The following is an 18,317-nucleotide window of genomic DNA, read 5'->3' on the forward strand; positions in this document are numbered from 1 at the left end:
CTTTGGGAGGTGAGAGAACCACAAAATTACAATGTTCTTTAGAGTGCATAGTAAGAAAATACTCGTTGGAGTTTCATTGTAGCATTGAAGGAGTTTAAGTGCTCCATCGGGTCTATTTTTCCATCACATACTTTTATAGGTAGGAGTTAGGTTAGTCTTAGTATCAACTCCCTATTTATCTTGTAAATAAGGGAGTCAAACTATGTCCTTATTTGTCTATATTCTCCTCCGTACTTCTTGGGTGGATCCTTCACTTTGATACTCTAAGATGGCGACTGTTGTGAAAACAATATCGTAATAATAAAGTATAACCCGTTTCTTTATTGGCAAGAAATCCATAAGACTAGAAAAGAGAGGAGCAAGAAGAACACAATGAATTGGTTATAAACTGTTATTCTTTACTTTCTCTTTGAAAAAGATTACAACTGTTACAAAATAACAAATAACCTCTCTCACCCTAATTAAGATTTGCATTGTGCATGATGAGAGACTAGCTAGTATGCTATTTATAAGAAAAGTAACACACTAAACTAATGAGTTTTTCACATAGACCCATTACACAAGCTAACTTAGGGAACAAGCTAACTTAAATAATTGGGCATTACTACAAACTTAAGCATACTTGACTACATCATTACAGGGATTCAACTACAGCATTGTAGGACTTCGACTACATCATGTGAACAAACTTTGATGGCAAGCTAAGATCCTGTCGAATTGTCTAACCAAGAAGCTACCCTTCGACCAAACTAGAGTTCGATTCGATATCTCACAAATCACCACCTTGAAACAAAATATATAATATCAAGGGAACAAACTAGCTTTCTTCATGTAGCTTTATCAACTACATACAGTGGAAAAACTTGTAACTTGACAAAGTCTTGGTGATCATATCAGCAACATTGTGATATGTCGAAACCTTCAGCACTTGGACTTCTTCATGCTTGATTACCCCCATTGACGAAATGCAACCTCACATCGATGTGCTTGGTCCGCTCATGATAAGGTGAATTCTTAGACATGTGTATAGGACTTTGACTATCACATTTAATAGTGATAACTTGACCTTTAAGTTTCAACTTCTTTCAAGCCACAATGCTTATTTCACAGCTTTAGTGAGGACGGTATATTTTGTTTCCGTGGTTGATAAGGCAACAAGCTTCTGAGGTGTCACTTTCCAACGGATTAATGTATCAAACATAGTGAAAGCATATCCAGAAATAGATTTTCTAGAATCCGTACAACCTACATAATCATAGTCGACATACACTTCGATTACTGCTTTACTACCTTCACCACAAGCTCTGCTAAAAAGTAGGACTCTATTCAGAGACTCATTTATGTACCTTAGAATCCACTTCAATGCTTGCCAATGAGCCTTTCTAGGATTTTCCATGTACCTGCTTACAAGACTTACTGCCTATGTTATGTCAGGTCTAGTACAGACCATAGCGTACATAAAAGAACGTACCATAATAGCATATGGGATGCTATTCATGTAAGCTCTTTCGAACTCAGTACTGGAGAAATGATCTATACTCAACTTGAATTGAGGGTTTCTCGGAGTCACCACATGCTTTGAATTTGACATACCAAACTTGTCGAGAATCTTCCGTAGGTACGTCTCTTGGGATAAGCATAATTTTGACTGATTTCTATCTCTTTTGATGTCAATCCCAAGAATCCTGGATGCAACTCTCAAATCTTTCATGTCAAACTACTTGTTGAGTTCAGCCTTCACCTTCATCACATCCTCGACATTGTTGTTTGCTATGAGAATATCATTCATATAAAGCAACAAAATAACAAATGAATTTCCAAGTCGAATTCTAAAGTAAAAACAGTGGTCGAACTGGCTTCTAATGAAACCTATGTGTGCCATGAACTTATCGAATCTCATATTCCACTGTCTGGGAAATTGCTTCAGTACATATAAAGTTTTATTCAGTTTTCACACATAATCTTCCTTTCCCTTTTCTGCATACTCTTCAGATTGCCTCGTTAGGATTATTTCATCTAGATCACCATATAAGAAAGCAATTTTCACATTCATCTGTTCATGTTATAGGTCGAACTTAGCCACCATAGCTAACAATATTCTGATGGATCTATGCTTTATAACATGTGAGTATGCATCATTAAAATCGACACCTTCTTTCTGAGTGAACCCCCTTGCGACCAATCTTTCCTTGTATCTTTTCGACGTCACTCCTTTGATTCTTTCCTTAACCTTGAAAATCCACCTACAGTTGACTAACATGTCCCCTTTAGGTTTCTCGATCAGCTCCCAAGTGTTATTATCATGAAGAGATTTCATCTCATCATTCATGCCTTTCAATCATTCAGTCTTATTTCAACTCCTCATAACTTCCTTATAGTCTCTAGGTTCTTCATCTAGAACCTCACTTGCAGAGATTAAGGCATAAGTTATGAGATCTGCATACCTATGTCTCTGAGGTGGTTTGATGGCTCTTCTCGATCTATCTCTTGTCAACAGGTAGTCATCGACAGTTTGCTCAACTTCCTCAATATCATCAACATTTTGTGCTTCTTCTTCGACTTAATATGGGATACACAATTTAGCATCAACAAGCTCCACCTCAACATGAATTTCTCTTTGTTTTAGATCTTCAGATATTTCCGTGCTTCGACCAAAGTCATCAATTTTCTTGAAATCCATTACAGCTTCATTGAAAACTACATCTCGACTTGTGATACACCTCTTGTTACCTGGCTCTAAGCACCATACCCTATAAGCTTTGAGTGCTTTTGTGAGTTCTAGGTCCTTTTGGTTTTAATGATGTCAAAAATGAATAATAATGGTGCTTGTGGAGTTTGGATGATCTCTCCTTTGAACAAGCATTACACTCATCTTGGAAATATGTGCATCAAGTGTTTTGAAAGATACATGGGTCAAGTGAAACATATGCATCATGAAAAATGGGTTTTTGAGTGATTTACATAGTCATGAGTCGACTCCTGACTTATATAGGTCGACTCATACTGAAACTGATTTGTGAAGTTTGTCAAAAACCATTTTGGTGACTTTGCACCAACCTATGCATCAACTCATGACTTGCATAGGTCGACGCATGCATGTTATAGGTTGACACATGCAGTGCATTGTCTTTCCAAACCTCTCTGCCTTGATTTGGTCGACTCACACACACATATACACTGACCAAGAGGTCGGCGCATAGTATTCATGAGTCGACGCATACTGAGCCGAATCAACACCAAACCTCACTACCTTGTTTAGGTTAACGCATGAAGTCCAAGGGTCAACCTGTTGCTCAATTTTGGTCATTTTTTATGCACAAATTTTCCAGATCTTGATCTCCCTTTTACACACATTTAAATACATTTAAGCACTCATTAAAAGATAACTTTAAAGCCTAAAAGATACACAAGTCTTCTCACTTTCACCCTTCTTCTTGTTCACTACACAATTACACATAATCATTCTTGTGTTGTTGAAACACGATCAAGCTTGATAATGTCCATAGATAGGAATTGGATATTCCTTTGGGTGAAGATTGATGGTGGTTTCATTGAATAAAACCATTAAAGTTTTGTCTTCTAGGATCAAGGTGATTTAGAGGTTTTGACAATAAGCTTTGGATTAGATTCTGCCGAGTGAAAGCCTTGAAGAACGGTGGATTGATTCGAAAATGTTGGGCGACTTGATCTTGCTTAAGGCCAATGGGAGAGAAGTTTAAGAATCGACATCAAAACTGAGTTTATTTGTTTATTGCTTTAACTTCTCTTGTAATAAAAATTTGCAAAGTAATAAAAACTATCTCAATATCCGTTTGGAATTGTGTGGTTATGGATTATCGTGAAGTGATTAGACTTTGGTTGCGAGGTAGAAATCATCTCGCCACTTATTTGGGTAAGTTATATTTTGATTTTACTTTATAGGTATTTATATATAATATTTGTGTATTATTTTGTAGGTCAAATGGTAAGGATTCCTACTGAAGAGAGGAAACACCGGTAGAAAAAGCTCAAGGTTGTTATTTCGGGCACCAATGATCTCCAAAGTTACCTAGACGATTTTATTGTCAAGGAGAAGAAAAGTAACGCTGAGGACACGGTCTTAGACTCACACGACGTGAAGGCTCAAAGGCTAGAGGAGGGTCCTTCTTCTAGTGCTAACATCACCTCATCTATTTAGGGGAGGGCGGGTACTCATGCATCGTCCGTAGGCGGGGCTTCTGCACCTTCTTCTACTCTGTGGGAAATGTCAATTTTGACACCCTTCGTTTCAATAGTTTTCAGCTTCCTTTCTCATAGGAATTTCCTGCTGACTACTAAGCCCTTCGCTTCAAGTCGACCTCAACCATTGTAAGTAAGAAGGATAATCTTCTATTGAAGGTGCTCATGTTGCAAGATGTCGACTAGGAGAGGCAAGCCCAGGCTGAGAAAGAGTTGAAGAAGAAGCTCTAAAAGCACGTGGATGCTTATAATGAGAGCCAAAGGCTATTGAATGACCTCTAAAAAGACAAGGAAAAGTCGAAGGATAAGATGGTGGATATGAAAATTAAGGCCAAAAAGATCTCCAACAAGAAGAAATCCTTGGACACCGCCCTTCTCCTCCAAAAGGATCTAGAGAAGGAAGTTTTGGAGCTCATTGATGAGGTGGTGTATGCTTCTAGAGTTTACGTCAAGTACACCAAAGAGCACGTTTCTTTCGATTACCCCAATCTAGACCTGATCCAAATGGACTTTTTTAAAGTCGTTGATGGTGGCCAGATGGTGGATGAAGAGTTGTTGGTCTCGCTAAAGCACGTCGATCTCGCTCTCATCGAGGTCACCCATGATAAGGACATACGGATGGTGGCGGATATTGAGTCCCTCACTCATAGAATTTTATAAAGAAGGGGATGACTCTGGAGGGAAATTAATGGTTTAGTTGTTTCTCAGCCACTGATGGCTTTGTGTTTCTTTGCCCTTTTTTGGGATTTTTGTTCTATTTCTTCGCCCATTCGAGGGTCTTTTGTAATTATAATGAACAACTTATTTGCCTTTAGTTACTTTCGTTAGTTATTTATGTATAATTAATCCCCTAGCTCATGGTTGAGGGTGTCTGATCAGTGGTTTTTACACTGTTAGTTATTGTTGACTTTAGTTATCATTTCTTTATTTTGTCGAGCGTTTTACTTCATTCTTCTACATTTTATGCTTTGGTTGTGCATTGTACTGTTTGCAGGCTCAAAGGAATAAATTGAGACAAATCAATGTGAAAAAGTACGAAAAGCAAAGTTTTGAAGGAAGTGAAAAATCATGCTACAGGAGGCCTGGCGCAACCACCCGTGTCACCTGACACCGGCCGTGTCAGGATGAAGCATGGATAAGAAAATGCAAAAGAGATGAGATTCAGGGGGCTGACACAGCCCGTGTCAGCAAGTGTGAGATCTGGAAATTTTCAGCATGTTTCTCATCGTGACAGGCGTGTAGTATATTGATCATAACTAGAGCTTCGTAACTCGGAATGGCGTGGGACTTACGGCAAAATTTCACTAACGAAAAGGCCTACAACTTAGATGAAGACATCAAAGCCAAATTATGAAGTTAGGGGCTGACACGGGCCGTGTCAGGAGGCCTGGAACAAAAAATCAAACTTTAAGACGACAGAAGTCTGACACGGGTGCCCGTGTTGGCTGACACATCCCGTGTCAACATGTGATGCTGATTTCATGATTTTTTTCATATTTTGGCCATGGGTTAAGCTGTGGGGGAGTTTTGGGTACTTCCAACCAACCTAAGTGAGTCTTTACTATTTAGATGACTTTTCACGATGAGTGAAGGAACTTTTGGTAAGCGAAGAATATCACGAGAGAAGATTGGAGAAGACAAGGGTTTCGGTGAGAAGGAGATTTTCAGGAACGGAAGCAATTGAAGATCAATTTCATCTCCAACACATGTAATGTCTATAATTTATCTTTTGAGTTCTTTAAACAGTATGAGTAACTAAACCCCCCAATGCTATGGGTTGTCTCTGATTAACATTTGTAATGACTTTGATTTCCCAATTTCAGTAATATATTTGTCTTTCATGTTTAATTTAATTGTACAGTGTTTCTAAAGCTTTCCTCGTCAAACCAACAGGATTGATGTATGACTAGCAATTAGGCTGGACCACCATTGTTAGGGTTTTTATACAATTAGACTATAATAGATATTGTCTAGGAATATGGATACCCTATAGTAACTGGAATATTCTTGATAATTCAAAGGCTTGATTTCATCATAATTCGCTAAGGAATTAGAATTTATGATGAATGTTCAAAGGTTTGCCCACTAAGGAATTAGGAGCATACATCCTTAAGAACCAGTAGTTGATAAGTTAGAATTTGTTATTTAAATAAGGATTCAGAGTTGTTATATGTTAATGCACACACCTATCGTGGCATGTTACTCATATTTGTCCAAGTCAATATTTTACATTTATTTACAATTTAATTGAGAATTCTCCAAACCAAAATCCCAAGGCTTTTGTTTAATTGAACTGAAATAGAACTCTATAACATCACGTAGTCCTTGAGATCGATACTTTGGGATTTCCCATTATTACTACATTGGTAGATTAGTACACTTGCTAATTACCGATCAGTATCTAACATCATCATTCCCCTTGCAATAATTTGATTATAGGGAGATTCAACATTTTGCCCCTCTTAGGAGGTGGCAAGCATCCCGTTTAGGGATCCGACATTTTGATTGCCTCTATGCGAAACAAGGATCCCACCTAAGGATCTAGCCTTTTGATCGCATCTATGGGCGGCAAGGATCCCTCTTAGGGATCCATCAGTTTGATCGTGTGTATAGGAGGCAAGGATCTCACTTAAGGATCTAGCATTTTTATTGCCTCTATGGGCGGTAAGGATCGCACTTAAGGATCCAACGTTTTAATCGCCTCTATGGGCGACGATGATCCCCCTTAAGGATCCAACATTTTGATCGTCTCTATTTGCGGCAAGGTTCCCTCTTAAGGATCTAGATTTTTGATTTCCTCTATGGGTGGCAAGGATTCCACTTAATGGTCTAGTGTTCTAATTGCCCCTATGGATAACAAGGATCCCGCTTAAGGATCCAACACTTTGATCGTATTTATGAGCGGCAAGGATCCCACTTAAGGAACCAGTATTTTGATCATCTTTATGGGCAGTAAGGATCCCATTTAAAGATCTAGCATTTTGATTTCCTCTATGGGCGGCAAGAATCCCACTTAAGGATCTAGTATATTGATCGCCTCTATGGGTTGAAAGGATCTCACTTAAGGATCCAATATTTTGATTGCCTATATGGGCATGAAGGATCTCATTTAAGGAACTAGAATTTAATCACCTCAATAGGCAACAAGGATCCCACTTAAGGATCCATCATTTTAATCGCCTCTATTGGTGGCGATTTTCCATCGATCTTTTATGTTTCCTACAAAGAAATGAGTAGCCAACAAACACAATTTTTCTAAGATTACAAAACGAGGTGTCTCGTTAACTTTACTATCCTCGCCCTGGCATGCTTCCTTTTCCTTTTTTGGACATTGGGCTTCCTACGTCATCTCGCCCTCGCAAGGTGGACTTGTTTGACTGTGGTAAGAATCTCCCATTACATATTTTTTTTGGTGTTCCTCTTGGATTAGTCTCTCAATTTATTTCTTGAGTTGGTAACAATCTTCAGTGTGATTTCCTTTGGCCCTATGGAACTTACATCATCTTCCTGGTTCAGAGCCCATTATCAACTCCTTTGGTGTGGGCGGCACTAAGATGTTGTGCAAGTGAAGAACCTAACGCTAGATCTATTCACGATGAATGTTCAGGGGCATGAAGCTCACTGCCATCTTGCCTACTCTCTTGAACCCAGTCTTGCATTTTATGGGAGAGGTATAATTACTCTTCCTCGGGTGGGTAGAACCCTCGGCGTTGGGAACACATTCCTTGACATCCCGCGCCTTCTTTCCAGCGCTTCTCTCCTTGCCCTTTATGTAAAATTTTACTCCGGTGATAACTTCTTCTAGTGAAAGTGTTGGCTTCTCTGCGAGAGACTCATTGAAGTGTCTTGCCTTGAGTCTAATTTTGAACGCCCCCACAAATATTTCTTGGTTTAGTGGTACGCCTTTAATGATGTCCTTGTTAAATCGGGTGAGGTAATCCCTTAGAGATTTTGATGGACCCTACCATATGTTAAACAGGATGGTGATTGACATTTTCCTGTGACGCTTGGCTGCAATCTAGTGTACAAGTTTCTTTACCAACTCCTGATAGTTGGCAATGGAAGCACGGGGCATACTCATACACCATCATAGGGTAGTGTCCCTGAAAAATCCAGATAATAGCTTACATTTCATGGAGTCAGACGCTCCTATGATGGCCATTAGTGTGTAGATGGAGGCGACATGATCATAAGGGTCACTACGCCTATCGAACATGGCCAATGAGGGAGTTTAAATCCCTCGGGAACATGCGCTCCGCATATCTCGTCTGAGAGTAGCTAGGGGTTCAACATTTACATATACTTCAAGGGATTGGATTCTTGGTGGCATTGTCTAATGTTGTGGACATCGTCCTCTAGTGTTTGGTTATGGCGGTGTAACTCGTCCATGGCTACACAAATCTCCCCCAAGGCATTGGCATCACTGCTACCTCTAGTAACTTCTAGCATAGAGGATAAAGCTCTCATGTTAACCACAGACGAATGTGGTTGGGTGTATAAGTGGATGGTAATAGTGAATAAGGTGATCGTGATGAAGAACGTGTGGCCCAAGTTAGTTTTACCAGAGCCCCGCGGTTGGCACCACTGTACTAGTCAAAAAGTACATGTGTGCATGTTCCTCCTACAAGGGCATGAGGACTCTGAGGCCTTTGTAGGTATATTACGTTGTATTGTGGTTATGGCTTTCCCACGATGGTGAGAAGCCATGTACGATGATATTTTGAGGTGGTCTTAGAGTACATACTCGCGTGAGGTGAGAGACTTTGCGTCACCGTGATGCTTTGTATAAGTTTAGGTTTAAGTTAAGATATGTCTCTTCTTTTCATGGGGATAAGTATTTATAGAGGCCTTTTGGGCCTAGAGTTTATCAGATCTGTAGGACGACAACTACTCCTTATAACCAAGGGAATTATTAACCACGTATTCTCTAGGGAGTCATGGTGGACTCCTACCATTTTAAGATTAAAAATATTTAATCATAAAGACCATTTCTCGTATATAAAAATATTTAGATCAATAATAAATTTTTTTTCTATATACAGACTTCATTTTTGTTTAGGTATCATTTACAAAAATATTTGGATCAATAATAAACTTCATATATAAAAATATTTAGATCAATAATAAATTTTTCCCGTATACCATTTTTGAATGAAAAATATTTGGGTCATAAATACCATTTTTCGTAAATAATATATTTTTTTCCGTATACAAATATTGTTTTTGCTTAGGTATCATTTAAAAAAATATTTGGATCAATATTAAATTTTTGTATATTAAAATATTTAGATCAATAATATATTTTGTCCCGTATACCATTTTTGGATCAAAAATATTCGATCATAAATATCATTTCTCATATATAAAAAATTTTAGGTCAATAATTGATTTTTTCCTGTATACAGATTTCATTTTTGTTTAGGTATCATTTACAAAAATATTTGGATCAATAGTAAATTTCGTATGTAAAAATATTTACATCAATAGTAGATTTTTTCCCATATATCATTTTTTAATAAAAAATATTTGGATCATAAATAATATTTTTCATCAATAATAATATAAATATTATTTTTATTTAGGTATCATTTACAAAAATATTTGGATCAATATTAAATTTTCGTATATTAAAATATTTAGATCATTAATTTTTTTCTGTAAACCATTTTTGGATCAAAAATATTTGATCATAAATAATATTTTTTCGTATATAAAAATATTTAGATCAATAATAAATTTTTTTCCCGTATACAAACTTCATTTTTGTTTAGGTATCATTTACAAAAATATTTGGATCAATGGTAAACTTTTTATATAAAAATATTTAGATCAATAGTAGATTTTTTCCCGTATATCATTTTTGAATAAAAAATATTTGGATCATAAATACCATTTTTCGTAAATAATATATTTTTTCGTATACAAATATTATTTTTATTTAGGTATTATTTATAAAAGTATTTGGATCAATATTAAATTTCGCATATAAAAATATTTAGATCAATAATAAATTTTTGAATAAATTTTTCGCGTATATTATTTTTGACTAAAAATATTTCGATCATAAATACCATTTTTCGTATATAAAAAAATATATATCAATAATAAAATTAAATAAGGATATTTTTGCCTTTTCCACGACCATTAATTTTCTTATATTATAGATTAAGACATATTTGTGTTCATTAAAAAAATTCAATTATTAAGAATTTGAGTTCTCCTTCCCTTTATAGCTTTGTTGTTCTGGTTAGATCTTTAACATTAAAAAAAAACCAGTAACATGATGACCTTTTAACTTTTGATCTAAGTCATGATTGTGTATTCAACATACCACAATGAGACTTTAAACATTTACATGCAGACATATAATATTCATATAGTTTAAATTGACATTCACATTTCTTTTCATCTAGTATCTTCTCGTTTCAATTTTTTATCTCTTTTTAATACAATGAGAAGACATTTCTTCGATATAGTATCTTCGCATTTCAACTTTTTATTTTTTCTTTGTACAATGTGAAAAATGGTTTAGTTTGTTGGGTCATGCTAACATGTGCCCTAAGGGCACATGTTAAGCATATTATAATTAGAAAAAATTAAATGTAATTAAATGCAATAAAATTATATTTAAAGTTTCGATACATTGAATGCACGCGTTCCAAAAAAATATTTCTATAAATATTTCATTAACTTGTGCCCTTGGGGCACATGTTAGCTTTTTCCTAGTTTGTTAGATGGTTTGAGAAAGTGTTAAGTATATATCTGTTAAACATTTTCATCTTTTCATGAAAAATATTTTTATTAATTTCAACTTATTAGTTTACATTATTTTTAACACATTTAAATATATTATTATAAAACACAATAAAAATAATTTTGCAATATAAAGTCATCATATATCCTAACATCACATTAAATCTCAAAATATAACTTAATGTCATTGACATAATTGTCAACCAAACAACCATTTAAACCGCATTCAACTTCGCTTCCTACCATAACAAACTTCATTTTTTGTAACCAAAACAAAACTAGTTATTAAGATTCACACACACACACTGTCTCTCTTTCTCTCTCTATCTATCTATGTTTCTGTGATCCGAACAATTCTCAGCCAGAATGAACCTTCTCACCACTACCACCTAATCCAAACATCAAGAACACAAAATTGTGTAATTTGCAACAATTAATCTGACACAATATTTGAAGACCAAAACTAACAAAAAAAAGAATAACCAAATGCACTATCCTTCTCATCAACGCATGATCCATAATGGCTCAAGAAGTGTAACAACTTGGTTGATCTTAATCACAATTGTTCTATACATTCTTTATGCTTTCAACATTGTTCTCTTTAACAATGACCAACAAGATTGTCAACCAGCAACAACCACTTTAGATGACACCACACAAGAACATGTTCAAATCACTAGTTACAATATGTCCTCGACTTCGGACAGAAACATCGAACACAAAGTTTTGCCTATACAAAACAAAGATCAAGTCGAAGATGAAACAGAAAGAGAACCGAAACAAGCACAAGAACAAGATCAAGAAGAGGAACAAGATCAAGAACAAGAAGAAGAAGAACAAGAAGAAGATTCTCGTGGCGATGAAGAACAAGAAGGAAACAAATCGCCTATTGTAGTCCGGTTAACGCCTGCACAAATGGCGAAAAGACAAGATACTGAGCTGAAACACATTGTTTTTGGGATAGCGGCTTCGTCGAATCTATGGAATACGAGAAAAGAATACATAAAAACATGGTGGAGGCCAAAGGAAACAAGAGGTGTTGTTTGGTTAGATAGAAGAGTTAGGACGCGACATAACGAAGGGTTGCCAGAGATTCGAATCTCGGGAGACACTTCTAGATTTCGGTATACTAATCGACAGGGACAAAGATCGGCATTGAGGATATCAAGGATTGTGACTGAGACACTGAAGATTGGAATGAAAGATGTGAGATGGTTTGTTATGGGAGATGATGATACTGTTTTTGTGGTTGAGAATGTTGTTAGGATTCTTTCAAAGTATGATCATAGACATTTTTATTATGTTGGAAGTTCTTCTGAGAGTCATGTTCAGAATATACATTTTTCTTATGGTATGGCTTATGGTGGAGGTGGATTTGCTATAAGTTATCCATTGGCTTTGGAGTTGTCTAAGGTGCAAGATCGTTGTATTCAGAGGTATCCTGCTTTGTATGGTAGTGATGATAGAATTCAAGCATGTATGGCTGAGTTAGGTGTGCCACTCACAAAGGAAGCTGGATTTCACCAGGTAAATTATTATAGATTTTGCATGTCATGTATATACCATTGATTGTGTTGGAGACTATTGAGCATGTCTCATAGTTTCCATATAAATGAATAGATCATTCGAGCTTGCGAGCTCTCTGCGAACGCTTTATTGTCATAGATAAGCGTAGGTATAATTGGTCGAACTCCGATCAAATCCCATGTGTTTTCTATTTGCGTAATGCATTAACGTAGTCAAAATATGACAGACGTAGGTATAATTGGTCGAACTCTGATCAAATCTCATGTGTTTTCGATTTGTGTAACGCATTCACGTAGTCAAGAATTCCCGATCATCCAATCTCAATTAGGTAGTCACGAGATTCGTTATCATCCAATCTCAAACGGAAAGTTCCATGTCTCTGTCAGTGTCAAACATCAACACCAACACGACAGTTGTGATGACGTTAAATTTATTTATTTCTTCAAATTATTACAGATATTGACATGTTAGTATCAGTGTTGTGTTTGTGCTTCTTAGTTATCATATGTACATAATACTTTGAAATTTTGATTATCTTGGATTTTTCTTATGCAGTATGATGTGTATGGAGATCTACTAGGCCTTCTAGGTGCACATCCAGTGACTCCACTAGTATCACTACACCACCTTGATGTAGTACAACCAATATTCCCAACAATGTCAAGAGTGCAATCCTTAAGACACTTGATGGAATCAATCAACCATGACTCAGCAAGCATAATGCAACAATCAATATGCTATGACAAAACCAGGTTTTGGTCCATATCAGTTTCTTGGGGATTCATGGTTCAAGTTATAAGAGGAATTTTGTCCCCTAGAGAACTAGAAATGCCATCAAGAACATTTTTGAATTGGTACAAAAGAGCTGATTACACTGCTTATGCTTTCAACACAAGACCTGTTGCTAAACATCCATGTCAAAAGCCCTTTGTTTATTACATGACTAAAACTAGTTATGATCCTTCTGCTAAACAAACTGTCGGTGTTTATACTCGCGACAAATCTAAGAATCCTTTTTGTCGGTGGAGGATGGTTTCGCCTGAGAAAATTACTTCCATTGTTGTCACTAAAAGTCGCGATCCTCAGCGCTGGAATAAGGTACAGTTTCACATTCGAAAACAAGTTTGAAATGTATGGTTTTATATAATTAAGTGAATATTTGACTTGTTTTGCAGTCACCGAGGAGGGATTGTTGTAGAGTTATGCCATCGCGTAAGAGCTCGTCTCTATACTTATCGGTGGGAATGTGTCGAGAAGGAGAATTTACTGAATTATAGCCGTGACACAGTGCATGTTGATTTCACATGGATCATCAGTGTCCTGATGTGGTTTCTAATCGATTTTTTGATTGGAAACGAAACTTTGAACTATATTTTATTTCAATTTCACAGTTGCTTCAGAAACAGAAACACGCCAGAATATCACATGATAATGTAATGTTTTTCGACGATTTTTTTGTTTTGTTTACTCATCTATGTAAATTAAACAAAGCATACAAATCACACATATTTGTAACTAAAGCTAAACATTATGAAATGAAGCAGATCCAGAATCCTAATAAGGAGCATCTTTAATGCAAAATAGTATCTCACATGTACAAAGAGGATAGGGGGAACTACAAGGAAGAATTTTTCTGTGAAATTCTTGATTTTTAAGAGGAACCTGTTATCTCCTATAAAGCAAAAATTGATAACTGGGAGCATTACAATGTAAGTGTCTGAAAACATTACTCCACATTTCTAATCTCCGAATCTGTCTGTCTCGGAATCATTACTAGTAACACGTCTATGGCCTGCGCTACTACCTCTCGTAGAAGATGAACTTTTTCTCGGTCTTTGTATTGGTTGAGTTTGCGGATCATACTTTTGTGAAGCAAGGTAATTTAGAGCCGTGACCACGTCAGCTACAACCGGCCGCATATTAGGTTGCTCTTGAACACACATTGCCGCAATAGCAAGAGCTTGGTACAAACCCCTCACTGGATAATGACCTTCAAGCAATGGATCTACCATCTCTGAGAATCTCCGTCGGTCTCTGAATAACGGCCTTGCCTGAAACCAAATAACAATATGTCAATGAATCAGTAATCTTCAAAATAAACGCTTCTTTTCATCATCATCGAACTACACGAAGGAACATAATGGTATAGAGCCTAATGGATAATCGCTTAATTCTATTCTAGCCAATGGGAATTTTGCATATGCAGATAAGAGTAATAAGATAGCTTCGCAAAAGTTCTAGTTTAACAACATGAAAGAAAATTTATCGACAAATTTCTGACAGGATCACCGCTCCTTGTACAAAACAAGTATAAACAACAGATATGTTTTCCAGCAACAGAGTTAGAGTTAGGTAACATATAATCGACATACCCATGCGACTAGGTTTTGTTCTTTAGCAGGTTTTCTATGGTCGATAGCCTTTCTGCCTGTGATGAGCTCCAAAAGAACAACTCCAAAGCTGTAAATATCAGACTTGAACGTCAATTGACCCGTCATTGCATAATCCGGAGCACAGTACCCATACGTGCCCATAACTCTAGTTGAAACATGAGTCTTGTCACCAATCGGGCCTACTTTTGCCAAGCCGAAATCAGACAACTTTGGATTATAATCTTCGCCTAACAAAATGTTGGAGCATTTGAGGTCGCGGTATATGACAGGAGGCTTCATCTTATCATGCAAATACTCCAAACCTCTAGCTGCACCGGCAGCTATTCTCATCCTTGTATTCCAATCCAGCGGCTTTTTTCCAAGCGAAAGATCTGACAGAACGAATAAGAACAACAGCATAAGCTTCGAAAATGATTCTCCATATTATTTAGGGTAACAATATACAATATAGCTTACCATGCAAATGATTCTCCAAAGATCCCAACGGCATGTACTCATAAACCAATAGCCTCTGCTCGCCCTCAGCGCAAAACCCTAACAGCTTAACAAGATTCGGGTGATCCGCCAAACTAAGCGTCAACACTTCAACGACAAACTCCCTGATCCCTTGAAGACCATTCGGGTCGAGCTGCTTTATCGCAACAACCTACACCAAACCAATTAACACCAATGTGTAAGTCATTATAAAATTTCTACGCTTAAATTTCTTTAAAGGAACAATTTTTAACAAACCTGGTTTATTCTCTCAATGTTACCCTTATAAACCTTCCCAAACCCTCCTTCACCAACGAAGCAATCTGCCCTAAAATTCCCTGTTGCAGCTTCGAGTTCTTGAAAAGTAAACGTCTTTGCAACTTTTCCATCGGGCGAAACCCCGTCTTTCAAATTCAAATTCTTCACGTCCAAGGAAAGCTGATCATGCTTAGATTCATCTTCCTTTTTATCATTCGCACTCAAATTCAAATTCACATCAACTTTGACCTTATCTGCAAAAAAACAAAACAAAGTTCCATATAAAACAAAATAACACGTGAGGAGGAAAATCAAACAAAACCAAACAAAATGTCACAAACATCAAACAATCCAAGTAATCATCAAATTTAAAACCTGATAAACCCACAAAATGACAAACCCCAATTTGATTCATTGATCAAGCATGCAAACAGCCAATAGAAGGAGAGAGAAAAAACCCAGAAAACGAATATATAAATAAATAATCAAAATATTAATTCATATTCAAAACCCATCATATAGAGAGAGAGAAAGATAAAGAATCTGCAAAATGAGAATGTTTCGTGATCAAGAATTTCAACAATTTGCATCATAGAAACCAAACCCCAAATTTAAAAAAACAACCTTTGACCATTCTAAGAAAAACCCACATCAAAAATTTCAATTTTTTCCCTCAAAAGGGTAAAAAGATTACCCATAAAAAAATGCATAAGAAAACATTAAATTTACCAGCTGAAGTGATATTAGTGTAGTTCTCTCTACGGCTAGAATTGTCTGTCTGATTCTTTTGGCGTGATTTTCCAACACAACGAAAACAACTCATGTTTATGTTTTTTCGACGATGTTTTGAAACCCAGAGAGTCCCAGGAAGAGAGACCCTCCAAAAACAGTGTCACACAGAACCGTGTTGGTTTGAAAGAATAGAGGAGAGAGAAAGAAAAAGAAAAAGAAATTAGAGAGAAAGACAGAGAGAGAAGAGAGACGAGAGAAGAGAGAGAGAGAGTTCCTATGTTGTTGTTGTGGCAATTTTGGTTTTTCGGTTTGGTTTTAATATATTCTGGGTTTGTACAAGGTGGAAATGAATTGTAATGTTAATGTTAATGTTTTGATTTAAAGAACAAATGAGAAAATGCCACGAAAATTAGTTGAGGGTATAGTTGTAATTTGAGGAAAAGTGTTTTCGTTGTGTTGTGAACTGTTTGGGTTTGGTTTCAGTGGTTTATTTCTACTCGGTGAAAAAGAAAAACAAAATACTGAAATGCTGACGTGGCGAGTTTTTAAAAAAATTTGGTGGTGGTGGTGCGTAAACGAGCTGTTTCGCAAAACAGATCTTTGTCTTTGGAACTATGCATTGGTGACGCACCAATTAAAACACGCGTCATATTAAAATATTAAAATATTATTTTATATAAAATATTATTATATAATAATGATGTATAAAAAAAGGAATACATTGAATTGATAATTATGTAATCAAGTAATATTAACTAGTTCATATGTCTTTAATTATAACTTTAATAAATAGGAAACGTGAATGAGACAATGAGTTACTTTATTTGGGATTTGTTAGATAAAGTTTAATTGAACTAATTTGTTGATAGTATTGTCTTTCATCTCTTTCACGGTAATATTTATTTAAATATTACACATTAATTAATGTAAAAAATTTGTTAATATTTATAATTAACAATTTTAACATATAAAATATATTATGAAAATAATTTATTTATAAATATTTATTCATTTAAGACTTATATTTTTTTGAATTGTTATGAGTATATTGAATTTCAACAATTATAATTTTTGCTTACATTTATGTAAAAAAAATTAAATTCATTATTTTATTATAGAGTAAATTGTATTTTTTTTTAAATAGTGACATGAAGATATTTTTGTGTTATTTTGTTAATTGATAACTTTTGAATATTTTAAAAAATTAAATATAAAATTTTTAAAATATAAAAGGCTAAAAAAAAGTAAATAACTTATTGAGTTTAATTATCATGAAATGATTAATATTTTTATATCATGTAAAAATATATATAATTATTGTTATGCATTATTATAAAAGAAATTATTTATTTATAATCGGTTTAATTAAGGTCCAATTCCAGTCTAACCTTAAAATCTTAAATTTTTTTGTACATAAATTATATGCTCGATTCGATTTTGATTATCTTGATTAATCGAAGAGTTGTTCGCTTTCTCATTATGGATAATTTGATCTAATTGAATAAATAAGTAATTGTCTTTATTGTCTTTATTTTATCTTGTTCCGCACATAAATTGATAAATAAATATTATAACCGAAGATCATTTATTTTGATTATTATTGTTCTTTGTTTCAACATATAACTTTTTTTAATTCGTTTAAATTTTAAATAATTTTTCAAAATACTTTTTAATTATTCTATCAATAATATTAATTACTAATTGATATGCTTTTAACTATAACTTTGCAGTATTATAAAAAGTAAGTATTAAAATATATGTGATTTTTTTAGCTACAAAGTAATATTTTTATTTTATTCAAGTGATTTTCACAAAATAAAATTCAAATACATTGAATCATATTCCATTTTGGAGTAACTTTTAAAAATTCTTTAGATTAGTCTATACTTGTATTTATTTAAATTGGATTGAGTTTGAAACCTTTTGTTTTAACTTTTAAATAAAAGATATTTTTTTTGGTTG

The 18,317-nt window shown here is 35.0% G+C and overlaps 2 protein-coding genes across 2 annotated transcripts; one reads left to right on the forward strand and one right to left on the reverse strand.

Annotated features, from left to right (window-relative positions):
- The first annotated feature begins 11,232 nt into the window (after positions 1-11,232).
- Positions 11,233-13,896, forward strand: LOC131621441 (uncharacterized). Its single transcript, XM_058892491.1, has 3 exons — positions 11,233-12,498; positions 13,054-13,596; positions 13,674-13,896. Exons 1-3 carry the CDS (start codon positions 11,458-11,460, stop codon positions 13,773-13,775), a joined length of 1,686 nt encoding a protein of 561 aa, XP_058748474.1. The 5' UTR covers positions 11,233-11,457; the 3' UTR covers positions 13,776-13,896.
- Positions 13,897-14,043: 147 nt separating this feature from the next.
- LOC131621442 (probable serine/threonine-protein kinase PBL5) lies at positions 14,044-16,701 on the reverse strand. The gene is made up of 5 exons (XM_058892492.1): positions 16,353-16,701; positions 15,624-15,877; positions 15,348-15,537; positions 14,871-15,262; positions 14,044-14,549 (listed from the first exon to the last, which is right to left on the reverse strand). The coding sequence occupies exons 1-5, from the start codon at positions 16,444-16,446 to the stop codon at positions 14,238-14,240; spliced, it is 1,242 nt and encodes a 413-aa protein (XP_058748475.1). The 5' UTR covers positions 16,447-16,701; the 3' UTR covers positions 14,044-14,237.
- Between the last annotated feature and the right edge of the window lie 1,616 nt (positions 16,702-18,317).

Source organism: Vicia villosa, unplaced genomic scaffold (assembly GCF_029867415.1).
Source record: "Vicia villosa cultivar HV-30 ecotype Madison, WI unplaced genomic scaffold, Vvil1.0 ctg.000004F_1_1_1, whole genome shotgun sequence".
NCBI lineage: Eukaryota > Viridiplantae > Streptophyta > Magnoliopsida > Fabales > Fabaceae > Vicia > Vicia villosa.

Bases quoted from the DNA above. Each gene is read 5' to 3' on its own strand.
- LOC131621441 (XM_058892491.1), top strand. From the start codon at position 11,458: ATGCACTATCCTTCTCATCAACGCATGATCCATAATGGCTCAAGAAGT. The intron at 12,499-13,053 runs GTAAATTATTAT...TTTCTTATGCAG, and splicing joins AGGAAGCTGGATTTCACCAG to TATGATGTGTATGGAGATCT. The intron at 13,597-13,673 runs GTACAGTTTCAC...CTTGTTTTGCAG, and splicing joins ATCCTCAGCGCTGGAATAAG to TCACCGAGGAGGGATTGTTG.
- LOC131621442 (XM_058892492.1), bottom strand. From the start codon at position 16,446: ATGAGTTGTTTTCGTTGTGTTGGAAAATCACGCCAAAAGAATCAGACA. The intron at 15,878-16,352 runs GTAAATTTAATG...GTTTTTTTGCAG, and splicing joins CACTAATATCACTTCAGCTG to ATAAGGTCAAAGTTGATGTG. The intron at 14,550-14,870 runs GTATGTCGATTA...ATTTGGTTTCAG, and splicing joins AACAAAACCTAGTCGCATGG to GCAAGGCCGTTATTCAGAGA.